At 52.7% G+C, this 25,804-nt stretch overlaps 2 protein-coding genes across 3 annotated transcripts; both read right to left on the reverse strand.

The window, feature by feature from the left end:
* Positions 1-9,264: 9,264 nt before the first annotated feature.
* On the reverse strand, positions 9,265-15,684 carry LOC105490224 (coiled-coil domain containing 194). Its single transcript, XM_071087623.1, has 5 exons — positions 15,361-15,684; positions 12,942-13,038; positions 12,404-12,536; positions 11,713-11,859; positions 9,265-10,450 (listed from the first exon to the last, which is right to left on the reverse strand). The coding sequence occupies exons 1-5, from the start codon at positions 15,682-15,684 to the stop codon at positions 10,357-10,359; spliced, it is 795 nt and encodes a 264-aa protein (XP_070943724.1). The 3' UTR covers positions 9,265-10,356.
* A 7,419-nt stretch (positions 15,685-23,103) lies between these two features.
* BST2 (bone marrow stromal cell antigen 2) lies at positions 23,104-25,756 on the reverse strand. Of its 2 annotated transcripts, XM_011755564.3 has the most exons (5): positions 25,381-25,756; positions 24,505-24,571; positions 24,263-24,323; positions 23,813-23,954; positions 23,104-23,500 (listed from the first exon to the last, which is right to left on the reverse strand). In XM_011755564.3, exons 1-4 carry the CDS (start codon positions 25,672-25,674, stop codon positions 23,828-23,830), a joined length of 549 nt encoding a protein of 182 aa, XP_011753866.1. In that variant the 5' UTR covers positions 25,675-25,756; the 3' UTR covers positions 23,104-23,500; positions 23,813-23,827.
* Between the last annotated feature and the right edge of the window lie 48 nt (positions 25,757-25,804).

Consider the following 25,804-nt stretch of genomic DNA (forward strand, 5'->3'; position numbering starts at 1 on the left):
TGAGGCACAGGGAGGCGAAGGGGCTGCCTTGGGGTCTCACGCGGTTAGTTCAGGGGGCTTGACTTACCTGGAGACAGGCTGGCTACAGACATGCACCCACTTCACTGGGGCGGTGCTGATTAAATGCCACAAAACGTGGGAAATGTGCCGGGCGCGGTGGCTCACACCTACAATCCCAGCACTTTGGGAGGCCGAGGTGGACGGATCACCTGAGGTCAGGAGTTCGAGACCAACCTGGCCACTATGGTGAAACCCCTGTCTCTACCAAAAATACAAAAATTAGCTGGGTGTGGTGGCGCATGCCTGTAATTCCAGCTACCCAGGAGGCTGAGGCAGAATAGTTGCTTGAACCCAGGAGGTGGAGGTTGCAGTGAACAGAGATCGTGCCATTGCACTCCAGCCTGGAGTACAGAGCAAGACTGTGTTTCAAAAAAACAAAAAAAGGCCGGGCGCGGTGGCTCAAGCCTATAATCCCAGCACTTTGGGAGGCCGAGACGGGCGGATCACGAGGTCAGGAGATCGAGACCATCCTGGCTAACACGGTGAAACCCCGTCTCTACTAAAAATTACAAAAAACTAGCCGGGCGAGGTGGCGGGCGCCTGTAGTCCCAGCTACTCGGGAGGCTGAGGCAGGAGAATGACGTAAACCCGGGAGGCGGAGCTTGCAGTGAGCTGAGATCCGGCCACTGCACCCCAGCCTGGGCAGCAGAGTGAGACTCCGTCTCAAAAAAAAAAAAAAAAAAAAAAAAAAGTGTGAAACGCTTAGCTAGCCTAGGGATGGACAAGCAGTAGGTGATCAGTAATTGCACAGGAGGGCATCACGGAGGGCTGAGCCATGGATGGTGGTGGCGCTGGCTCCCTAAGCTCTGTCATTGCCCACAAAGCCCTGTTCACTTAGGTGCTCAATAAATGCTCCAGGAAACTGCAGCACAAGGAATAATGAACTTAGAGCTGGGAAGAGCTGGCTTTCCCCATGAGAGCTTGGGCGAGAGGCCTCACATGACTGTGCCTCACTTTTCCCCTTTGTGAGACAGGGTATACCGGTGCCTGGTCACTCTGTGGCTGTTGTTATGATTAGGATCATTTCCTGCTGGAGGCACTGCTGGGGGCTCTGTGAGATGGTGAATGAGAAGTGGTGGATAGGTGGGACCGAGATTCCTCCCTCGACACTCAAAACCCTATGGCGGGGCTGGGCACAGTGGCTCACGCCTGCAATCCCAGCATTTTGGGAGGCCAAGGCAGGCAGATCACCTGAGGTCAGGAGTTCCAGACCAGCCTGGCCAATATGGTGAAACCCCATCTCTACTAAAAATACAAAAATTAGCCGGGTGTGGTGGCGGGCACCTGTAATCCCAGCTGCTTGGGACGCTGAGGCAGGAGAACCACTTGAACTCAGGAGGCGGAGGTTGCAGTGAGGCGAGATCAGGCCACTGCACTCCAGCCTGGGAGATAAGAGGGAAACTCTGTCTCAAAAACAAAAACAAACAAACCAAAAAACCATGGGAATTTTCTGGCGTCGCTGTGGGTCACCCCCACAGTTGGGCCCGGAGGGGTCTTGGGGACCAGGAAGCAAAGGATTCTGTGTGTCCTGCCTATCTCCCAGAATCAGGAGCTCCAGCAAAACGCTCCCTGGAGTCCCTTCTTTGTTTGCTCCACGCTGGGTGATGCCAGGCCCCTCCAAGACGCATCAGTCCCAAGCCCAGCCACAAGCAACTCCCAGTCTTGGGAGACAGACTGGGACAGGTACCCTCCCACCCCGTGGAGTCAGGGTGGGCTAGAGGGACAGGAGCAGGGAGCTGGAAAGGAGACTGGACTCCGGACAGGTCACAATCGTGCAATTGCTGTTCTCTGTAGGGGAGTGTGAAGGCTGGGGCGTGTAGACCCGTCCTCCCATTAGCCAGGGTAACAGAGTGGGGAGGGGTCGTTGACAGAGCAGAGGGGTATTCCAGGGTGGTGCTCAGTGAGGCAAGAGTAGAGTTGAGAAGAAGGAAGTTCCCAGGGGTGGGCAGGAAACCCATGTCTGACCTTTGACCTTTGCAGCTACCCGGTGGTGGTTCCTGATTCTGATTCCGGACCCTTCCCAGCGGCGTCGTCGGTGGCTGCTAGTGGGGGAAGGAGGGCTGGGGGTTGCCATGGATGCCCAACCAGTCATTTCTCCAGGTTGGCCAGCCCCACCCAGAGCCCCCCAGAGCTGGGCAGGAGGAGAACATCCTCCGTAATGGGGGCAACATAGTCTGAGTAAACCCAGCATTACAATTTAGAGTTTTGGAGTTGAGTTCTGACTGTGTCACCTACCAGCTTTTGTGGCCTTGGAGAAGTGACTTTCCCTCCCTGGGCCTCAGTTTTCTCCTGTCCGAAGTGGAGATAGCCAGGCGCAGTGGATCACACCTGTAATCCCAGCAATTAGGGAGCCAGAGGTGGGAGAATCAATCACTGAGCCCACAAGTTTGAGAGCCTGTTCAAAAAAAAACCCCCCAAAAACAAACACAGAACAAAAATCAAGTGAAGACAACATAGCCAGTTTTCTTTTTTGAGACAGAATCTGGTACTGTCGCCCAGGCTGGAGTGCAGTGGCGCCATCTCAGCTCACCGCAACCTCCGCCTCCCGGGTTCAAGCGATTCTCCTGCCTCAGCCTCCTGAGTAGCCGGGACTACAGGAACACGCCACCATGCCCGGCTAATTTTTTGTATTTTTAGTAGAGACAGGGTTCCACCATGTTGGTCTTGAACTCCTGACCTCATGATCCACCCACCTCGGCCTCCCAAAGTGCTGGGATTACAGGTGTGAGCCACTGCGCCAGGCCTGATTTTTTATTTTCCCCCCTAACAAAAAAGGTAGGCCGGGCGCAGGGGCTCACACCCGTAATCCCAGCACTTTGGGAGGTTGAGGCGGGTGGATCACGAGGTCAGGAGTTCGAGACCAGCCTGGCCAATGTGGTGAAACCCCATCTCTACTAAAAATACAAAAATTAGCTGGATGTGGTGGTGGGTGCCTGTACTCCCACCTACACAGGAGGCTGAGAACAGAAGAATCGCTTGAACCCGGGAGGCGGAGGTTGCAGTGAGCGGAGATCGTGCCATTGCACTCCAACCTGGGCGACAAAGCAAGACTCCATCCCCCCAAAAAAAAAAGGTAAAGATAGACTTTCCTCTTTTTGCACAGTGTTATGTCTTTGAGATTCACTGACTCCTTTGGCCGGCTGTTTAGGTTTTCACCAGATACATTACAATAAAATTACGCATGGGCACTGAGATTGTTGCTGAGTTTTTTGTTTCAGTAAATAAAAGAAGATTTAAAATCAAATTTCCTGGCTATGTGCAGTGGCTCACATCTGTAATGCAAAGCGCTTTGGGAAGCCAAGGCAGGCAGATCGCTTGAGTCCAAGAGTTCAAGACAAGCCTGGGCAACGTGTTGAAATCCCGTCTCTATAAAAAATACAAAAATTAGCCGGGCGTGGTGGTGGGCGCCTGTAATCCCAGCTACTTGGGAGACTGAGGCAGGAGAATTGCTTGAATCCAGGAGGCAGAGGTTGCAGTGAGCCGAGATCACACCACTGCACTCCAGCCTGGGTGACAGCGTGAGATGGTCTCAAAAAAAAAAAAATGAAGAAAAAAAGAAAATCAAATCTCCAGAAATGAATGAAATTACTGGGTCTCAAAGCGGGCACATTTTTACATTTTGATAGTTGTCACCAATTTGTCCTTCAAAGAGGTGGTTTTCATTGACATACTTGCCTGCAAGGTCTGAAATCTCCAACATGGAGTTTATGAAAATGTTCTGTTTGTGTCCTTGGCCAGAAAAATCTGGAGGGAGAACGTGAGCGCCTGATCGAGAATCTACATGAAGTCAAATGCGTCGGCCCTGACGTGAGTGTTGGGTTTTTTTCCTGAAAACAATTTGTCATGTTCACAGGAAATTTTGCAAATGAATCCCTTCAAATTCCCTTGGAGGGGCATCAGACAATCAGGCTTGCTTTTTAAACCCTTTTGTTTTTCTAAACAGAAAACAATTGATTTGGTTTCATTTGTTTGTTTGAGTGGAGAAGGAAAAACTGTCATGAGGAAGTCAGCTCCGAGTCACTCCCTGAAAACTGACACTGAAGTCCTCATAGAGACACGAGTTAAAAAAAAAAAAAATCACTCAGAACTTCAGGAAGGTCCTTGAGGAAGTGATATTTCTGGTGAAGAAAGATTTCGGTGAAGTTCAGAAAACCCTCCACTATTTTTTTTTTTTTTTTGGAGACAGATTCTTGCACTGTTGCCCAGGCTGGAGTGCAGTGGCACAATCTCGGTTCACTGCAACCTCCACCTCCCGGGTTCATGCCATTCTCCTGCCTCAGCCTCCTGAGTAGCTGGGACTACAGGCGCCCGCCACCTCGCCTGTCTAGTTTTTTGTGCCTATAATAGAGATGGTGTTTCACCGTGTTAGCCAAGATGGTCTTGATCTCCTGACCTCATGATCCGCCTGCCTCAGCCTCCCAAAGTACTGGGATTACAGGCGTGAGCCACCGCGCCTGACTTTCTTTCTCTCTCTTTTTTTTTTTTTTTTTGATACGGAGTCTCGCTCTTTCGCCCAGGCTAAAGTGCAGTGGCGCCATTTCGGCTCACTGCAACCTCTGTCTCTCAGGTTAGAGCAATTCTTTTTTTTTTTTTTTTTTTTTTTTTTTTGAGACAGAGTCTTGCTCTGTCGCCCAGGCTGGGGTGCAGTGGCCGGATCTCAGCTCACTGCAAGCTCCGCCTCCCGGGTTTAGACCATTCTCCTGCCTCAGCCTCCCGAGTAGCTGGGACTAAAGGCGCCCGCCACCTCGCCCGGCTAGTTTTTTGTATTTTTTAGTAGAGACGGGGTTTCACCGTGTTAGCCAGGATGGTCTCGATCTCCTGACCTCGTGATCCGCCCGTCTCGGCCTCCCAAAGTGCTGGGATTACAGGCTTGAGCCACCGCGCCCGGCCTTTAGGTTAGAGCAATTCTGGCTCAGCCTCCTGAGTAGCTGGGACTACAGGTACACACTACCACCCCCGGTTAATTTTTGTATTTTGTTTGTTTGTTTGTTTTGTTTTTTTTTGTTTTTTGCTTTTTTTTTTGAGACGGAGTCTCGCTCTGTCGCCCAGGCTGGAGTGCAGTGGCGGGATCTCAGCTAACTGCAAGCTCCACCTCCCGGGTTCATGCCATTCTCCTGCCTCAGCCTCCCGAGTAGCTGGGACTACAGGTGCCCGTCACCTCGCCTGGCTAGTTTTTTGTATTTTTTTAGTAGAGACAGGGTTTCATGTGTTAGCCAGGATGGTCTCGATCTCCTGACCTCGTGATCCGCCCATCTCGGCCTCCCAAAGTGCTGGGATTACAGGCTTGAGCCACCGCGCCCGGCCAATTTTTGTATTTTTAATAGAGACTGGGTTTCACCGTATTGGCCAGGCTGGGCTTGAACTCCTGACCTCAAGTGATCCTCTCGCCTCGGCCTCCCAAAATGCTGGCTTTATAGGCATGAGCCACTGCACCCGGCCAACCCTCCACTTTTACGTGCACGTGTTTGGTTTTTGGTTAATGGAAGTGAAATTAAGTTTTGTGCTTTTGGAGGTGACAGAGGCGGCAAAGAGAGTCCTTCTGTGGGGTGGGGGAAACCTGTGATCTCTGGGACTCTGTGTTCCCTGTTGAAAAATAGGTACCTAGGCTGGGCACAGTGGCTCACGCCTGTAATCCCAGCACTTTGGGAGGCTGAGGTGGGTGGATCACCTGAGGCCAGGAGTTCGAGACCACCGTGACCAACATCTCTACTAAAAATACAAAGTTAGCCAGGTGTGGTGGCGCATGCATGTAATCCAAGATACTGGGGAGGAGGAGGCAGGAGAATCGCTTGAACCCAGGAGATGGAGGTTGCAGTTAGCTGAGATTGCACCATTGCACTCCAGCCAGGGCAACACGAGCAAAACTCCATCTCAAAAAATAAAAAATAAATAAAAAGGCCGGACGCGGTGGCTCAAGCCTGTAATCCCAGCACTTTGGGAGGCCGAGGCGGGCAGATCACAAAGTCAGGGGTTCAAGACCAGCCTGGCCAGCAAGGTGAAACCCCATCTCTACTAAAAAAAATACAAAAATTTGCCGGGTGTGGTTGTGCACACCTGTAATCCCAGTTACTCAGGAGGCTGAGGCAGGAGAATCACTTGAACTCGGGTGTGGAGGTCGCAGTGAGCCGAAATCGCGCCAATGCAGTCCAGCCTGGGCAAAAAGAGTGAAACTCTGTCTCAAAAAAAAAAAAAAGAAAGAAAGAAAGAAAAGAGAGAGAGAGAGAGAGAGAGATGACCAACAGAAACCAAGAGGGATCATTAGACAGGTGGAGACAGGGAGATAGAACAAGGACAGCTCAGTGGCTGGCTCTGTAGGGTGGGAGGCAGTTGTCACTGAGAAGTGCTGTTTGCCTCTCTGGGCATCTGGGGAGCCTCAATGCAGACCTAGTTCTCGGCCTGTCCTTCTCAAGTCACCTCAAATACTCACCGACTCTCTGTCTTATGACTTCCCTGGGGTTCAAAGCCTCCAGCCTCAAATTCCCCGCTTCCCAACATTCTTTGACACTAATTCTACTTGTGCCCCTCCTACTCACACATCTGCCACGGCTCCCTGTCACCCTCCATCCCCAGAACTGATTTTTTTTTTTGGAGACGGAGTCTTGCTCTGTCACCCAGGCTGGAGTACAGTGGCGCGATCTCGGCCCACTGAAACCTCTGTCTCCCGGGTTCGAGCAATTCTCCAGCCTCAGCCTCCTGAGTAGTTGGGATTACAGACGCCTACCACCACACCCAGCTAATTTTTTGTATTTTTAGTAGAGACGGGGTTTCACCATGTTGGCCGGGCTGGTCTCGAACTCCTGATCTCAAGTGATCAGCACGCCTTGGCCTCCCAAAGTGTTGGGATTACAGGAGTGAGCCACCACGGCTGGCTCAGAACTCATGTTCAGGAGTCCCTCAGGTATGGCCAAGATGGAGCCAGCAGGGGAAATAAATAAATGCATAATGGTGACAATGACTTAGTTCCTGTGGACAGCCCTGTGCCCTGCCCTTTACACGGGCCAGTTCTTGGACCACACAGTCCTGTGGTGAGGGGGTCTTGAGTCCCTAGGGTCCTGGCTGGAGCGAGGCCAGTCTCCAGGCTTCCAGCTCTGGCTGACTCCAGAAGGAGGAACCATTTCCTGCCGGCTTCTGGATTGACGCCAGGGCCGGGGGAGGGGGTTTCAGACCCACCCTGTCCGACTCTCAAAACTCTGGGCCCTCAGGAGGCGGCAACGGGATCTGCTGGCTGGGGCGGCCCCTGGTGGCCATTAGCGGAACACAACAGCTAGATCTCCTCTTCCTGAAGCCTCAGTTTCCCCATAGGCAGAGCCTCCAGGTGAGCCCCCTCTCAGGTGAAGGTCCTGATCAGGCACCTACAAACCCCAGGTGTGTGGGAGGATCATGAGCAGGACTGGCTAAAGGGGGTGGAACTCTGACAGAGTTCCAAGAGCTTCCAATCCCCTCTCTACACCAGCCTCTTAGGACTGTTTTAAATTTATTTTTATTTACTTAGTTTTTGAGTCAGGGGTCTCACTCTGTCGCCCAGACTGGAGTGCAGTGGCTATGACCTCGGCTCACTGTAACCTCCACCTTCAGGGTTCTCTAAGCAATTCTCCTGGCACAACCTCCTGTGTAGCTGGAATTACAGGTGTGCACCACCACGCCCAACTAATTTTTATTTGTATTTACTTATTTTTTTGAAATGGAGTCTTGCTCTGTCACCCAGGCTGGAGTGCAGTGGCACAATCTGGGCTTACTACAACCTCTGCCTCCCAGGTTCAAGTGATTCTCTTGCCTCATCCTCCCGAGCAGCTGGGATTACAGGCGCTCACCACCTCACCCCACTAATTTTTGTGTTTTTAGTAGAGATGGGGTTTCACCATGTTGACCAGGCTGGTCTCAAACTCTTGACCTCAGATGATCCACCTGCCTCGGCCTCCCAAGGTGCTGGGATTACAGGTGTGAGCCACCGTGCCCAGCCTATTTATTTAGTTTTCGAAACAGGGTCTCATTCTGTCGCCCAGGCTGGAGTGCAGTGGCGTGATCTTGGTTTACTGCAACCTCTATCTCCAGGGTTCAAGCGATTCTCCTGCCTCAGCCTCCCAAGTAGCTGGGACTACAGGTGCGCACCACTACACCTGGCTAATTTTAAAACTTTTCGTAAAGATAGTGGTCTCCCTACATTATTCAGACTTGTCTCTGGCTCCTTGGCTCAAGTGATCCTCCTGCTTCAGCCTCCCAGTGTGCTGGGATTATAGATACGAGCCACCACACTCAGCCCAGACACTTTTAAAAACTATTTTTAATTTTTAATAAGTAATACATGTTCATGGTTTTTAAAAATGCAATTTTTACAAAGGGTACATGGAGAAACATGAGAGTATGTCCCCCGCCAATTACCAGAGCCCTGGTTTGCTCCCCAGAGAGGGAGGCTGTGACCAGTGTCTCCTTCAGAGAGATTTGGATAAAAGTCACCTCCCCAAGCCCTGCATTTAAAAAAAAAAAAAAAAAAAAAGCGGGGGGACCGGGCACTGTGGCTCACGCCTGTAATCCTAGAACTTTGGGAGGCCAAGGAGGGTGGATCATGAGGTCAGGAATTCGAGACCAGCCTGGCCAACATGGTGAAACCCTGTCTTTACTAAAAAATACAAAATTTTTTTGTATTTTTAGTAGAGACGGGCTTCACCATCTTGGCCAGGCTGGTCTTGAACTCCTGACCTTGTGATCCACCTGCCTCGGCCTCCCAAAGTGCTGGGATTACAGGCGTGAGCCACCGTGCCCTGCCTCTTTTTTCTTTTTCCTTCCTTCCTTCCTTCCTTCTTTCCTTCCTTCCCTCTTTCTCTTTCCTTCTTTCTTTCTTTCTTTCTCTTCCTTCTTTCTCTTTCTTTCTTTCTTTTGCTTCCTTCCTTCCCTCCCTCCCTCCCTCCCTCCCTCTCTCTCTCTCTCTCTCTCTTTCTTTCTTTCTTTCTTTCTTTCTTTCTTTCTTTCTTTCTTTCTTTCTTTCTTTCTTTCTTTCTTTCCTTCCTTTCTTTTTGAGACAGGGTCTCAGTCACCTAGTCTGGAGTGCAGTGGCATGATCACGGCTCATTGCAGCTTCCACCTCCTGGGCTTAAGTGATCCTCCTGCTTCAGCCTCCCAAGTAGTTGGGACCACAGGTGCATGCCACCAAGCCTGGCTACTTTCTTCTCTCTTTCCCTCCCTCCCTCCCTCCCTTCCTTCCTTCTTTCTTTCTTTCCCTCTCTCTCTCTTTCTTTCTTTTCTTGAAGGTGTTTTGCTCCAGTCACCCAGGCTGGAGTACAGTAGCATGATCTTGGCTCACTGCAGCCTCTGCCTCTCAGGCTCAAGTGATCTTCCCACCTCAGTCTCCTGAGTAGATGGGACCACAGGTGCATGTCACCATGCCCAGCTAATTTTTAGTGTTTTGGTAGAGAATGGGTTTCACCATGTTGCCCAGGCTGGTCTCAAACACCTGAGCTCAAGTGATCCACCCGCCTCAGCCTCCCAAAGAATTTTAAAACAATTATTTGTAGAGACAGGGTCTCCCTATGTTGCCTAGACTGGTCTTGAACTTCAGGGCTCAGGAGATCCTCCCGCCTTAGCCTCCCAAAGTGTTGGACTTACAGGCATGAACCACCGTGCCCAGCATGATTTTCTTAATAATTTTTTTCTAACTTTAATTTTTCTTTCTTTTTTTTTTTTTTTTGAGACGGAGTCTTGCTCTGTCGCCCAGGCTGGAGTGCACTGGTGTGATCTCCACTCACTGCAAGCTCCGCTTCCCGGGTTCACACCATTCTCCTGCCTCAGCCTCCCAAATAGCTGGGACTACAGGCGCCCGCCACCTGGCCTGGCTAGAATTTTGTATTGTGTAGTAAAGACGGGGTTTCACTGTGTTAGCCAGGGTGGTCTCGATCTCCTGACCTCGTGATCTGCCCGTCTCGGCCTCCCAAAGTGCTGGGATTACAGGCATGAGCCACCGCGCCCGGCCTAATTTTTCATTTTTAATTTTTGAGACAGGGTCTTGCTCTGTCACTCAGACCACTGACGTGCAGTGGTGTGATCATGGCTCACTGCAAACTTGACATCCTGGGCTCATGTGATCCACCTGCCTCAGCCTCCCAAGTAGCTGGGGCTACAGATGCATGTCACCATGCTCAGCGAATTATTGATATTCTTTGTAGAGACAGGTTCTTGCTGTGGTGCCCAGGCTGGTCCCAAACTCCTGGGCTTAAGTGATTCTCTTGCCATGGCCTCCAAAATGTTGGGATTACAGGCATGAGCCACCACACCTGGCCAGCCTTGAGTCTGGAGGAGTCAAAGTTATGTGTGAATTTTCAACTGCATGGGGGACTGGCGTCCATAACCTTCGTGTTGTTCAGAAGTTGGAGAATAATCTACCAATTTTTCTGTAAGTCTGAAGTTATGCCAAACATAAAGGTTAAATTTAGATAACAAGCTAAAAATGTTTAAAGGTTAGAAAAACAAGAAAACCCACTAATACATTCATGTGAAATTGAGCAATATAAAATTGTCCATATTTCAATGTTTTTTACCCATATAAACAGCACTTTCTTGTGATTCAACCTATAGATTCTCTTCCTTTTAGTTGTAGCTTTTATTTTTCTTGTGTGATTGCATTGGCTAGTACTCCCAGAGGAAAAACTACTTGACAGTGGACGTCCTCACCTTGGCACTGATTTTGATGTGTTTTTTTCTCTACAATTTATAAATTTCCTCATTTGATCTATTAGTATAGCAATTAACAGACTTGGGAATATTGAACCATTGCTCCATCTCAGGCATAAGTCACCTTTGTTGCAGTGTAGGTTAAAAACATGGGCCGTGAGCAGTGGCTCATGCCTGTAATCCCAGCACTTTGGGAGGCTGAGGCAGGAGGATCACCTAAGCTCAGGAGTTCAAAACTAGCCTGGGCAACATGGTGTAACCCCCATCTCTACTAAAAATATAAAAATTAGTTGGGCGTAGTGGTGGGGGCCTGTAATCCCAGGTACCTGGGAGATTGATGCAGAAGAATTGCTTGAACCTGGGAGATGAAGGTTGTAGTGAGCCCAAATTGTGCCACTGCACTCCAGCCTGGGCAACAAGAGCAAAACTCCATCTCAAAACCAAACCAAAAACAAACAAACATGTTACTTGGTTCTTTTTGTTTAAATTCCATCTGGGAGTTTTGTACCCTTCTCACAGGGTGAGGGATTTGCGGTTTTCCTATTGTGCCACCTTTGTCAGCTTTTGTTTTCAAATCAACTCCCTATCAAGAGTCCAATCACCCATTTTACAGATAGGGTAAACTGAGACCCAGAGAGGGAAAGTGACCCTTTCCGGTTACTCCTGAGCCAGGGCTAGACCTCCAGTCTTCGTATCTGTGGGATGTCGGTAACATTGTTGTTAAAGGGGACTTCAAATCCCAGCTAAGCACTAGCTCACTGCATGATCACTTGGGCCTCAGTTTCCCTGTCTGTAGAATAAGCACTTTACATGGTCGGGGAGAGAGGGCTGAGGCTCCTTTCTGTGAAGTTTCCGTTCAGGGCGTCTCCACGGTCTAAAGGTGAGCGTCGCATCCAGCGTGGGGGCGCCTCTATACACGTCCCCGCAGACACCCCCCCACCATGTCTGTCCTCCTGGCCGAAGCCCCCTTCCGGCTGGGGGTCGACTCACCCTCGTGCGCGCCGCGCCGGCCGCCGGCAGCCCCCGGAGGGTCCGGAGCGAGAGCGCGAGCGAGGGCTGGGCCGGGGTCGGGACCCCGAACGGGGACGCGGCCGAGGCGATCTGCGCTGGGGGCTCATCTCGGCTGCCAGGGCGTTACTGCCGGGAAGGGGGAAGGGGGCTGTCAGCCTCTGGTCCCCTGTCCCCAGACATCGCCAGCCCTCATCCGCCCGAGCGTCCCTTTGCTGGGAACTCCATCCCCAGAGATCCCCATCTCCCAGGGTTCCCGCTCTCCAGGATCCGGCATCCGTTCGCCACCACCAGTCATTACCGGGACGCCTCCCTAGAGACTCCCAGCTACATCCCCAGAAGCTCTCTCTCCAGACCACCAGCCTCTCCCTCGATACTTCCTTTTCTTTGCACCCTCCTCTTCCGTTCCCCGTCCCTCTCGGGGCTCCCACCGACGCTGGATCCTGGAGACCTAAGTTTCTAGAATGTTCGCCCCAGCCTGGAATCCCAAGAGAGACCGCTCTCCTCTCCATCTTTAGGTTCCAACTCCAGGAACCTCCTATTAAATAACAATGCCCCGCCCACAATGCCACGCCCAAATTAATGATTGGCCTAAAGAATGTAGCCCTGCGCAGCCATTGGTCGCGCCCTCCCCGTCCATCCGCCCCCGCCCTCGGGCCCGCCCCTCACTCACAAGCGTTCGCGCAGCACAGCCTCCCGGGCCGCACAGGCTTCGCCCTCAGCCTCCGCCACGCCTGCGCGCCGCAGAGCCTCGTCCAGCCGCCGCGCAGACTCCGTGGCCGCCGCCTCCCAGCGCGCCAGGGCCTCTGCGGGCGCAGGGGTCGGGGTCAGGCTGGAGAGCCGGCGCCTACCCGCCCCACGCACGCCGGAATCCAAGTTGATAGTCTGCATGCCGTTTGCACGCTTTCCTTTATTTGAATTAAATTTGTGCGTACCATTGCATGGCTTCCACGTGCCATTTGCATAGCTTTTCATAGGTTTGCATTGCTTTTGTGAGTCGTTTACAAGGCGTTTGCATGTTTTGTAATGTTTGCGTTGTTTTTGTGACATTTGCATGGCCTCTGCATGTTGTTTGCATTCGTTTCATAAGTTTTTGCGTTTATTTCTGTGTTATTTGCATTACGTTTGCAATTATGCTGGTTTGGATAACTAGGATTCACCTAGGCTCCTCCCACCTCTATCCCTGCCCACTCCCTTATACCACAACGCACCTGTCAGTGCCCCGTTCTCGGCCCCCATCTGGGTCTCCTGTGCCTTGGCTTCGTCCATCTCAATCTTCAGTGTCGTTAGTTGGGTCTGAAGCCGGCTCTGAAGAGTGGAGGGGAAGTGGGAGGGGGTGTAGGCGGAGGAGGGGAGGAGTGAATCGGCCTGGCCCTTTTGGGGAGAGTGAGAAGCCACCTGCAGCCCTGTGTCCTCAGCTGTGTGGAACGTCCTTTGGGGCCTTGTAGTTGTAAAACACAGAAGTGGCTTCTGAGGCCGGGCGCGGTGGCTCAAGCCTGTAATCCCAGCACTTTGGGAGCCCGAGACGGGCGGATCACAAGGTCAGGAGATCGAGACCATCCTGGCTAACTCGGCGAAACCCCGTCTCTACTAAAAACACAAAAAAAATTAGCCGGGCGAGGTGGCGGCGCCTGTGGTCCCAGCTACTCGGGAGGCTGAGGCAGGAGAATGGCGGGAACCCAGGAGGCGGAGCTTGCAGTGAGCTGAGATCCGGCCACTGCACTCCAGCCTGGGCAACAGAGCGAGACTCCGTCTCAAAAAAAAAAAAAAAAAAAAAAAAAAGAAGTGGCTTCTGAAGCCTGGGGCACCGAGTGGTGACAGCTGCCTGCCTGGGGGAGATCTCTACCCAGGTCCAGTGCCACCAACCCTAAGCCACTGGATAGTGGAGAGTGCTTAGCTCTGATGTCAGATTCAAGTTCCACTTTCAGCTCCATCTGGGACTCACTGACGGGATTTCAAACCAACACAGTGAGCCGGGCGTCGTGGCTCACACCTGTAATCTCAACACTTTGGGAGGCCGAGGCGGGCAGATCACTTGAGGCCAGGAGTTTGAGACTAGCCTGGTCAACATGGTGAAAAACCCACCTCTCCTAAAAAAAAAAAAAAAAAAAAAAAAGTCGGGTGTGGTGGTGGGCGCCTGTAATCCCAGCTCCTTAGGAGACCGAGACAGGAGAATCGCTTGAACCTAGGAGGTGGAGGTTGTAGTGAGCTATCGCGCCACTGCACTCCAGCCTGGGCAACAGAGCATGACTCCGTCTCAAAACAAAACTAAACAACACAAGACCAAGCAACAACAAAAACCAACAGGGGGCAATTTGATGGTTGACAACGATTGAATTTCTGGGGTATGTGTAGGTTTCCTCTGGACATTCTGCAAAATGACTGGTCCGGCTTCCTCAGTGTATCTTACAGTAAGGGGGCAGAGCCAGAATTTGAACTCAGAGTAGGCTGCTCTTAACCTCGACTGCCCCAGTCCCTTCTCTTGGTGGGGGCAGAAAAGGGGTAGGGATTTATTTGGATTGATTTTATTTATTTATTTATTTATTTATTTAGAAATGGGGTCTTGCTCTGTCAGCCAGGCGGGAGTGCAGTGGTGGGATCTCAGCTCACTGCAACCTCCGCCTGGGATTACAAGCATGTGCCATCACACCTGGCTAATTTTTGTATTTTTTAGTAGAGATGGGTTTTCACCAGGTTGGCCAGGCTGGTCTGGAACACTTGACCTCAACTAATACACTCACCCTGGCTTCCGAAAGTGCTAGAATTACAGGCGTGAGCCACCGTGCCCGGCCGCATTTTGATTTTTAATATTCAGATGTTGCACTACCTCGGCTGGGCTGGGAGGTTGGGGTGGAATGGGGGCTGTGCCCAGAGGTAGACAGTAGTCACTCCATAAATGGAAATGGCTGGGATTTTGAGGACAGTTCTTTTGAAAGGCTCAGGGCTGGAAAGGGTTAAAAAAAAAAGTCTGAAGGGTTAGTCAGAGGAAAAGGAGAACCTAGCAGGTACCTCCCCCAAGAGGCCAACTTTAGCCTCCTAATTACAGGTAACATGTGTGTTCCTCTCTCAAAATAGGGCTGCTGGAAACTGGCTGGAGTGGCGCTGAGTGGGCACATGGTGGAGGGCCTCCAGTGGTCTGGGGTTTCTCCAGACACCATTTATCTGGCAAATAGCGAAGGACAATGAGACTTTTTTATTTTCTCAGATGGAGTCTTGCTCTGTCTCCCAGGCTGGAGTGCAGTGGCACAATCTCAGAACACTGCAACCTCCACTTCCCGGGTTCAAGCGATTCTCCTGCATCAGCCTCCTGAGTAGCTGGGATTACAGGCGTTCACTATCACGCCAGGCTAATTTTTGTATTTTTAGTGGAGACAGGGTTTCGCCATGTTGGCCAGGCTTGTTTCAAACTCCTGACCTCAGGTGATCCACTTTTCTGATCAGAAGATAGACTCCATGGTGAACTGACATCTAAGGGTTGGAAGGCATTAGGGCGCTATTCTCAATGCCTTCTCAAGTCTAGGAACTGGGGAAACCGAGGCACAGGGAGGGAATCCTGGGGATGTGTGGGCAGGCCCTCTCTTATCCCAACATTCTGGATTCCCGAGCTCCCCCTCCACCCGGCGCACCTACCTGGCGGCCTTCACAGGCCTTTAATGCTTTCTCCAACTCTCGCCGGATACTTTCTGCCTGGTCCAGCTGCCTGGCTAGGGCCTCCTCCCGCTCGGCAGCCTCTGCCAGCAGGCGCCGCAACTCGTCGACCTCAGGCGGCGGGTCCCCGGGCGGCGCCGTGGCATTGGCCCCCGGCTCCGGGCAGCGAGATCCCCGAGCAGCCGAGGCGGCCAGATTCCAGGCTACTAGGGCCCCGCCGGCCGCTGCTGCAGCCAGGAACACGGCCACCCCGCACAGAGCGAGCACCCGCCAGGCACGCCCGGGCTCCGGCCCTGGCTCGGCCATGCCGCGGTCCACAGCTCTGGCCCCAGACGGCCACGAATATTTAATTGGCACCTTGGGGCGCCAGGGACACCCACGGTTCCGCCCAGCCTGGCCGTGGCTTCCCGAGTCCGTTGGGAGGGGTTGGACCCCCTCCAGGGACTGGTCCAACCCGTCGAGCTCAAGAAAGGAGGAGGGATCCTGGGTTCCTGCATCCCACGTGCTGCCCTCTGTGCCTCAATTTCTCCCTCTGTGAAATGGGGAGAGTATTAACTCCTGCTCGGTAGGGCTTGGTAGGAATCAAGCTGGCACATCTGTGGGAAGCGCCAAAGACCGCATCTGCAAAGGAAGTGCTTGGCTATCATTTGGGGATATGTTGTTTCCATTATTTTTTAATCTTAAGTTTGTGTGTATGTGTTGCCCAAGCTGGAGCACAATGGCAGGATCTCGGCTCACTGCAACCTCCGCCTCTTTGGTTGAAGCGATTCTCCTGCCTCAGCCTCCCGAGTAGCTGGGATTACAGGCGCACGCCATCACGCCCAGCTAGTTTTTGTATTTTTAGTAGAGACGAGATTTCACCATGTTGGCCAGGCTGGTCTCGAACTCCTGACCTCAGATGATCTGCCTACCTCGGCTTCCCAAAGTGCTGAGATTACAGGCGTGAGCCACTGCGCCTGACTCATTTTAAGTTTCTTGTTTGTTTTTTTGAGAGAGTCTCGCTATGTTGCCCAGGCTGGTCTTGAACTCCTGAGCTCAAGCAATCCTCCCACCTTGGCCTCCCAAGGTGCTGGGATTAAAGACATGAGCCACCGCATGCAGCCTGTGGTTCCCATTCTGTTGATGGGGTAACCGAGTTGGGAGATGGGAGGACACGCCACTGACTTACGGTTGGCCGGGGTTAGGCTGCTACACTAGCTGTGAAGAGGACCAGAGGGTAGACACAAGAGTGGACCGCCCCGTCTTCCCGCCTGCTCCCCACTGGGCCGCCAGGGGGCGATGTTACAACATGATTACAATGGGGCTCTGGCTCCCCTTCCCTCTTAGAATACAACCAGTTCTCCCCTCCCCTTCCTCCCTCCTACTCCCCCTTCTCTCCCTCCTCCCTCCTCTTCCTGTTTCTCTTTCTCTATCTCCCCCTCCCCCTTCTCTCCCTCCTCACACCTACAAAGGACTTGATTACACCTTTATGGTCATTTCCTCTTCACGCCTTCCTGTGGCCTCCCCAACGCTCTTCCAAGTGCATTCCCACCCCAGGGCCTTTACACCTTCTCCTCCTCTGCCTGGCTAATTGCTGCTCTGCTGACAGGTCCCCTCCTACAGAAAGTCCCCCTCTCCAACACTACCCCCTTTTGATCAGCTCCTAGGGCCCTGACATTAAAAAGATAATTGTAGGCCGGGTGCTATGGGTCACGTCTGTAATCCCAGCACTTTGGGATGCTGAGGCAAGTGGATCACCTGAGGTCAGGAGTTTGAGACCAGCCTGGCCAACACAGTGAAAGCTCCTCTCTACTAAAAATACAATAATTAGTTGGGCTTGCTGGCGGACGCCTGTAATCCCAGCTACTTGGGATTGCAGGCACCTGCCACCACTCCTAGCTAATTTTTTTTTTTTTTTTTTTGAGATGGAGTCTTGCTCTGTTGCCAAGGCTGGAGTGCAATGTCACAGTCTCAGCCCACTGCAACCTCTGCCTTCCAGGTTCAAGAGATTCTCTTGCCTCAGCCTCCCAAGTAGCTGGGATTACAGGCACCTGCAACCACACCTTCTGTATTTTTAGTAGAGATGGGGTTTCGGCCGGGCACGGTGGCTCAAGCCTGTAATCCCAGCACTTTGGGAGGCCGAGATGGGCGGATCACGAGGTCAGGAGATCGAGACTATCCTGGCTAATACGGTGAAACCCTGTCTCTACTAAAAAATACAAAAAAACTAGCCGGGCGAGGTGGCGGGCGCCTGTAGTCCCAGCTGCTCGGGAGGCTGAGGCAGGAGAATGGCGTAAACCCGGGAGGCGGAGCTTGCAGTGAGCTGAGATCCGGCCACTGCACTCCAGCCTGGGCGACAGAGCGAGACTCCGTCTCAAAAAAAAAAAAAAAAAAAAAAGAGATGGAGTTTCACTGTTGGCCAGGCTGGTCTCGAACTCCTGGCCTCAAGTGATCTGCCCACCTCGACCTCCTAAAGTGCTGGGATTACAGGGGTGAGCCACCGTACCCAGCCTTTTTTCTTTTTTCTTTTCTTTCTTTCTTTTTTTTTTTTTGAGACCTGATCTCACTCTGTCACCCAGGCTGGAGTGCAGTGGCGCCATCACGGCTCACTGCAGCCTTGACCTCCTGGGCTCAAGCAATGCCCCACCTGGGCCTCCAGCGATGCCCCCATCTCAGCCTCCCTAAATGCTGGGATTACCACCACTGGGAGCCACGGAGCCACCCCATGCCCAGCCCCTGACCTTTTTTTGTGGGGAGATATTCCACATTGACTAGACTTCCTAGTCTTCATTCAAGCCTAGACTAAATGTTGTTGGAGATAGAGACTCTTGTGACTGTCACCTCCTTACAATAGAATGTTTAAGCAACCCCCTTAGGACATAGTCAATAGTAGCCAATCTAATCTCCTATCTGTATGCTAGCCTTTGTATGGGAAATGTATTTCTGTTCAACACCTCTGTTTGTGGCTTTATAACCCATCCAGGCCTCGAGGAGAGGTGGCTCATGCCTGTAATCCCAGCACTTTGGGAGGCCTAGGCGGGCGGATCATGAGGCCAGGATCACAAGGCCAGCCTGACCAACATGTCGAAACCCTGTCTCTACCAAAAATACAAAAATTAGCCAGGTGTGGTGGTGGGCGCCTGTAATCCCAGCTACTCAGGAGACTGAGACAGGAGAATCGTTTGAACCTGGGAGGCAGAGGTTGCAGTGAGTTGAGATCGTGCCATTGCACTCCAGCCTGGGTGACAAGAGCAAGACTCCTTCTCAAATAAAAAACAAGTGATCCACACTTTTCCCTGCATGGGAGTCACTCATCCTCATTCTTCGGTGTCCCTGTGGCCCTGGATAGACTCTGCCCTCACACTTTGACCTGGAAAAAAATCTTTTAACCAGGCTTGGCATGGTGGTTCATGACTGTAACCCAAGCACTTTGGGAGACTGAGGTGGGAGCATCACTTGAGCCCAGGAGTTTGAGAACAGCCTGGGCAACATGGTGAGACCCCATCTCTACAAAATATAAAAAAAATTAGGGCCAAGCACGGTGGCTCACGCCTGTAATCCCAGAACTTTGGGAGGCCGAGGCGGGTGGATCACCTGAGGTCAGGAGTTTGTGACCAGCCTGGCCAACATGGTGAAACCCCATCTCTACTAAAAATACAAACATTGGCCAGTGCGATGGCTCATGCCTGTAATTTCAGCACTTTGGGAGGCTGAGGCGGGCGGATCATCTGAGGTCAGGAGTTCGAGACCAGTCTGGCTAGCATGGTGAAACCCATTCGCTACTAAAAAATATAAAAATTAGTTGGGTGTGGTGATGTGTGCCTGTAATTCCAGCTACTTGGGAGGCTGAGGCAGGAGAAATCACTTGAACCTGGGAGGTGGAGGTTGCAATGAACCGAGATCACACCATTGCACTCCAGCCTGGGCAACAGAGCAAGACTCCATCTCAAACAAAACAAAACAAAACAAAAAACCCCAAACAAACCACAAAAAAAGACAAAAAAACCTGAAAAAGTCCACTAATTACCCTAGGCCTCACCGGGGCTGTTGGTGGGGATGAAATAGCTTAGTAGTTGCAAAGCGGCTTTAGCTTTTCTGCAAGCCAGGGCCACAGAAGTGAGGGCCCGCCCTGCTCCTGGGGACACTTAGCAACATCTAGAGACTTTTTTTTTTCCTTTTGAGTCAGAGTCTGGCTCTGCTGCCCAGGCTGGAATGTAGTTGTGTCATCTCGGCTCACTGCAGCCTTGACATACCAGGCTCAAGTGATCCTCCTGTCTCAGCCTCCCAAGTAGCTGTGACTACAGGCATGTGCCACCATGCCCAGCTAATTATTTAATTTTTGTAGAGCTGGAGGTTCCCCTATGTTGCCCAGGCTGGTCTTGACCTACTGGGCTGAAGCAATCCTCCCCCTTCGACCTCCCAAAGTGCCGGGATTACAGGCGTGAGCCACCATGCCCAGCCTGGAAACATTTTTAATTGTCACAACTTGGGAGGGTGTTACTTGCATCTATGGGTGGGGGCCAGGGATGCCCTTTAACATCCTACAATGCAGCTGGGCGCCATGGCTCACGCCTGTAATTCCAGCACTTTGGGAGGCTGAGGCGGGTGGATTTCTTCAGGTCAGGAGTTCAAGACCAGCCTGACCAACATGGTGAAACACCATCTCTACTAAAAATACAAAAATTAGCTGGACACGATGGCAGGTGCCTGTAATCCCAGCTACTCGGGAGGCTGAGGTAGGAGAATCGCTTGAACCCGGGAGGTTCAAGTGAGCCAAGATCGCGCCACTGCACTCCAGCCTGGGAGACAGAGCGAGACTTCATCTCATAAAAAAAAAAAAAAAAAAAAGAGGCCGGGCGCGGTAGCTCAAGCCTGTAATCCCAGCACTTTGGGAGGCCGAGACGGGTGGATCACGACGTCAGGAGATCGAGACCATCCTGGCTAACACGGTGAAACCCCGTCTCTACTAAAAAATACAAAAAACTAGCCGGGCGAGGTGGCGGGTGCCTGTAGTCCCAGCTACTCGGGAGGCTGAGGCAGGAGAATGGCGTGAACCCGGGAGGCGGAGCTTGCAGTGAGCTGAGATCCGGCCACTGCACTGCAGCCTGGGTGACAGAGCGAGACTCCGTCTCAAAAAAAAAAAAAAAAGGCCAGGCGCGGTGGCTCAAGCCTGTAATCCCAGCACTTTGGGAGGCTGAGACGGGCGGATCACGAGGTCAGGAGATCGAGACCATACTGGCTAACACGGTGAAACCCCGTCTCTACTTAAAATACAAAAAACTAGCCAGCGAGGTGGCGGGCGCTTGTAGTCCCAGCTACTCCGGAGGCTGAGGCAGGAGAATGGCGTGAACCCGGGAGGCGGAGCTTGCAGTGAGCTGAGATCCGGCCACTGCACTCCAGCCTGGGCGACAGAGCGAGACTCCGTCTCAAAACAAAACAAAACAAAACTCAACCAAAAACAAAAACAAAAATCCTACAATGCACAGGATGGTCCCCACCCAGAGAACCATTCAGCCCAAACTATCAACGCTGCTGAGGCTGAGAGCCTGCCCTAGACCTTGGGAGTGAGGAACGGGTGCTCCAGGAAGCAGGCAGAGCTTGGGCAAAGGCCTTGAGGCAAAGAGGAGCTTGGGATCAGGAAAGGTGGAGGTGGTGAGCAAGAGGAAGTGAGGGGGCAAGAGGGCCAGGGGGGGTCTGTGGCAGGGGAGGTATTTGGGGACCCTTCCCTGGGAGAGCAGTAGGAACCATGGAGGTGGAGGCCTGGTTTTATTTTATTTTATTTTTTGAGACAGACTCTTGCTCTGTCGACCAGGCTGGAGTGCGGTGGCGTGATCTCAGCTCACTGCAACCTCCACCTCCTGGGTTCAAGCGATTCTCCTGCCTCAGCCTCCTGTGTAACTGGGACGATAGACACGAGACACCACTCACAGATAATTTTTTTTTTTTTGAGATGGAGTCTCGCTCTATCACCCAGGCAAGAGTGCAGTGGCGTGATCTCGGCTCACTGCAACATCCACCTCCTGGGTTCAAATGATTCTCGTGCCTCAGTCTCCCGAGTAACTGAGACTACAGGTGCGTGCCACCACTCCCAGCTAATTTTTTTTGTATTTTTAGTAGACACGGGGTTTCACCGTGTTAGCCAGGATGGTCTGGATCTCCTGACCTTGTGATCCACCGACCTCGGCCTCCCAAAATGCTGGGATTACAGGCATGAACCCCCACGCCTGGCCATTTTTTTTTTTTTTGTATTTTTAATAGAGATGGGGTTTCACCATGTTGACCACGCTGGTCTTGAACTGAGCTGAAGTGATCCACCCACCTCGGCCTCCCAAAGTGCTGAGATTACAGGCGTGAGCCACTGTGCCTGGCCAGAGAGTTTTTTTTTTTTAATCCCACTGACCATCTGGGCCGGGGACTGTGGGACCTTAGGACAGTACAGAAATCTGGGACAAGAGGCTCCTGGCCCCATTACCACAAACAGGAGTTGCAGTTGCAGAGACAATGGCCGGGATTCGGAGAGAACTTGGAGGAAGTAAGATAACAGATAAGGAAGGGACTAAGAGGTCTTCGAATATCCAAGAAGGTGGGTGAAGGGTCTGTCGGGATTGCAGCCCTCAACTGTGAAGAAGCACAGAGGCCCTCTGGGGGAGAGGTTCCCAGAGCTGGGTACTGCACAATAAATAAGAGTTTGGGGAATCGGGCCAGGCGTGATGGCTCATGCTATAATTCCAGCACTTTAGGAGCCCAAGGTGGGTAGATCCCTTGAGGTCAGGAGTTTGAGGCCAGCCTGGCCAACATAATGAAACCTCCATCTCCACTAAAAATACAATAATTAGCCAGGTGTGGTGGTGTAGTACTGTAATCCCAGCTACACGGGAGGCTGAAGCAAGAGAATCACTTGAACTCAGAAGGCGGAGTTGGCAGTGAGCCAAGATCGTGCCACTCTACTCCAGTCTGGGTGACAGAGCGAAACTCTGTCTCAAAAAAGAAAAAGAAAGAAAGAAAAGAAAAAAAGGGCTGTGGGTGGTGGTTCATGGCTATAATCCCAGCACTTTGGGAGGCCGAGGCGGGCAGATCACCTGAGGTCGGGAGTTCGAGACTAGCCTGACCAACATGGAGAAACCCCATCTCTACTAAAAATACAATATTAGCCGGGCATGGTGGCCCGTGCCTGTAATCCCAGCTACTGGTGAAGCTGAGGCAGGAGAATCGCTTGAACCTGGGGGGTGGAGGTTGCAGTGAGCTGAGATTGCACCACTGCACTCCAACCTGGGCAACAAGAGTGACACTCTGTCTCAAAAAAAAAAAGGGAGAGAGAAAGTTTGGGGGATGAAGGAGGGGGACACATTCTGACAATGCATGGCCTGTGTGTGTACAGATCCCAGTTTAAATCCCAGCCCAGCACTTTCTGCAGGCCGGAGGGGAAGCAAGGCGATGTTACTCTCAGTTACAGCTTCAGTTTCCTCACTGGATCCCCAGGAATCAGGAGAGGCTCTAGGGAGGAGATGAGAATAAAACACCTGGGAAACGGGGAGCCCTGATGAGGGTGTACAGTCCTTATGTTGATCCCAGCAGAGATGAGGGCTGGGAGGAACCGGGGTGGTGCCTCCCCGAACTCCGTGGGCTCCTGAAAATGTCCTGGAGCAGGGAAGGGAGGTGTTGTCATCAACGGGGAGTCCACTCTCACCGGCAGGGGCGGCCCCGACGCTTAGGGACTAACACAATGACACTTCAGGAACTCGAGAGTACGGTGTGCTCCCCCTCAAAGGAAGTGTTTATTTTTTGGAGCTCAAAGACCCCAGAAAAAGCACACACCCGCCCCCCGCAAAAAAATAAAACACCCGTAACAACAGGCAGCACGTGCCCCCCCCACCGCACCCCATGCCCAATCTCAGGGCGGGAAACAAGAGGGGCGACTCATTCCCTGCCTAGTTCTGGAGGGAGACAGCCCTGGGTCAACCCGACTGTGTCCCCACACCCAGGGTTGCCCCATGGCCCCTCAAGACCTGCTCCAGAGACCCTTCTCCGGCTACCCCGTGCCCTCCCCGCTAACCGTGCTGCCCCATGACCCGCTCAGAACTGATGAGATCAAGGGCATGTCCAGGCGAAAAGTCGAGCAGGAACCGGATCTTCCAAGATATGCCTAAAGGACCAGAAGAGGGACTCAGGGCAGACTGGAGGCAGCAGACACGGGCCCCGCCCCACCCATCCATAAGCCCCTCCCCTCCATCGATAGACCCGCCCTCATTCATAGCCCCGCCCCATACTGCTATAAGCCCCACCCCCCCTCCAGGGCGCCCTTCTCACTGGATTCTCCCTCCTTCCCCAAGGCCTCTCTCCTCTGCACCCAGTCCCTCCCCCTGCAGCCCCTCTCTCCAGACTTCGGAGTCCCTGCTTCCCCGACCCCCCTCCCCAGCTTTCTTCTCCCTCTTGGGGCTGCCCCCTCCTCACTGACCAGCTTCCTGGGATCTCACAGCAGCAGAGCGCTCAAGCCCAGCAGCAGAATCAGGAGCGGAGGCTCTGCCGCGCAGCTGGAGTCCTGGGAGCTGGCGGAGTCCGTGTCCGCGATTCTCGCGTTTAAGACGTGGTTTTCTCTTCTGCGGTGCAAATGGGGGCAAATCAGGCATCTGTTCGTCCTGGCTCCTGCCGCCCTCCCTGTAAGCCCATCGCCCCCGGGAGTTCCCCCCGCACCGCCCCAATCCAAGTCACTGGGGAGGGAATGGACTGGGGCCACCCATGGCTCTGTGACCCTAGGGGCTAAGTTGTCCTTTTGTGAGACTCAAACCTTACCCCTTGGGGCAATGGGGATTTTGGGAGCAAAGGAGAGATTCTGGGTCTCGAGGTAGGGACGTGGGGGTGAGAGGAGTGTGGCGGGTGGAGGGTAGCGGGGAAGGTTATCTCTGACCTCAGTCGCTCCACCTCCGCAGACGCGTCCTGAAGCTTGTGGTTCAATGTAGTGATCTCCCCTGGTGGGGTGGGAGGACAGAATCAGGGGGCGGGGCAGCACGTGGCCATGCTGGGGCCCGGCCCCACTCTGGGACAGGACCTCCCCCTTCCCCCAACCTCCAGCCCTGGTCTCCCTGCCCCCACCCCGTCTTCCATAGCTGAGTCACCCCTCCCTAGCCCTCTCCCTTCTCTGTTTCTCACCCTCAAGCTCCTCCACTTTCTTTCGTCCTTGGGCCTTCTCTGCATCCAGGGAAGCCATTAGGGCCATCTAAGAAGAGTCAGAATCTGGGGTTCTGGCCTGGGGAGTTTGGCTGCTGTCCTTAAATGCAAACCCTTTCAGGTTTTCTTCCAACCCTCTCTGCACCATGTTCTCCAACCTTAAAGAACAGCCACAACCACATACTCTCCCAGGGCCACCCATAAGCATGTGGGTCCTCAAAATGGGAGTTTTGAGACCCCCCACATGGCAAGTTGGAGACTGTCGATAACCACACTTTAGTAGACGTTTCCAGATTGCCTGGTCTATGGCTCAAGAAAAGTTAGAGGGCCCTACCAAATCCAGAACGCAGTGGGATTTCCCAGCCCAAGTGACATGCTCAGCAAGAGTTTCAAGATCCCCCATATCAGGACCCAGGTGAATATTTCAGTTTCTTAGTGATGAAGTGAAAATTTCAAAAGCCCCCTTTTTCAGGGTCTGGTGAGGTCCCCCTTCAACCCTGAATAGGGGTTTCTACTCCCCCAGGACTGGTGCCCACTAGGAGCTTCAAGGCTCCCAACACCAGTGCCCTGGAAAGAATTTATCAACTCACCTAAGTCCTGGGGGGTATACTGAGGTCCCTGATTTGGGGGCTCTGGAGAGTTTTAACACCCTGCCCCTACACCAGTGTCCTGGACTGGGTTAGAGGCCCCCATACTCTGGTAGGGGAACCTAGGTCCCTTGATATGGGGGCCCAGGAACAGTTTTGGGACCTCCCTTGCATCTCCCTGGAGACCCACCCTGTGTCAGATTTCTGGGGAGAGATTATTGTCCTCCCTACCCCCTAGTACTAGGCCATCCAAAGGAGTTGAGGTGCTTACCACAGTCTGGTTGCAGGTGACAGCCTGGGCCTCTGCATCCCGAAAGCCCCGCTGGGCCTCGGCCAGCTCTTGTTGCAGGAGATAGGTGACATTGCGACACTCCATCACTGCCCGGAGGCCATCCTGGCAGGCCTCGCTGTTGGCCTTGATGATGAAGAAAATCAGGAGCACCCCCAGAAGCACTATGACCAGGAGCCCCAGAATTCCTACCACCAGTTTACAGCGCTTGTCCCCGTCTTCCTTCCAAATGTCATCCATGGGCATTTTGCAATAGTCATACAAAATAGGTGCCATCCAGATCTCCCCTCTAGCTGAAGGGAGTCTGGCCTGAAGTTAGGGGAGGGTACTGGAATCTTCTATGGGCCACCCCCTATTAGCATAGGAGCCGTCCTGACCAATAGCAAGTTCCAGGAAGTGCTCTGAC

This window comes from Macaca nemestrina, chromosome 20, assembly GCF_043159975.1.
Source record: "Macaca nemestrina isolate mMacNem1 chromosome 20, mMacNem.hap1, whole genome shotgun sequence".
NCBI lineage: Eukaryota > Metazoa > Chordata > Mammalia > Primates > Cercopithecidae > Macaca > Macaca nemestrina.

What these genes read in the sequence shown, in the direction of transcription:
- BST2 (XM_011755564.3), bottom strand. Translation starts at nt 25,674, where the DNA reads ATGGCACCTATTTTGTATGACTATTGCAAAATGCCCATGGATGACATT. An exon ending in TCACCTGCAACCAGACTGTG is followed by an intron (nt 24,572 to 25,380) that starts GTAAGCACCTCA and finishes GACTCTTCTTAG; the next exon opens with ATGGCCCTAATGGCTTCCCT. An exon ending in GAAAGTGGAGGAGCTTGAGG is followed by an intron (nt 24,324 to 24,504) that starts GTGAGAAACAGA and finishes CCACCCCACCAG; the next exon opens with GGGAGATCACTACATTGAAC.
- LOC105490224 (XM_071087623.1), bottom strand. Translation starts at nt 15,684, where the DNA reads ATGGCCGAGCCAGGGCCGGAGCCCGGGCGTGCCTGGCGGGTGCTCGCT. An exon ending in AGGCCTGTGAAGGCCGCCAG is followed by an intron (nt 13,039 to 15,360) that starts GTAGGTGCGCCG and finishes TCCACTCTTCAG; the next exon opens with AGCCGGCTTCAGACCCAACT. An exon ending in CGAGAACGGGGCACTGACAG is followed by an intron (nt 12,537 to 12,941) that starts GTGCGTTGTGGT and finishes CTGCGCCCGCAG; the next exon opens with AGGCCCTGGCGCGCTGGGAG.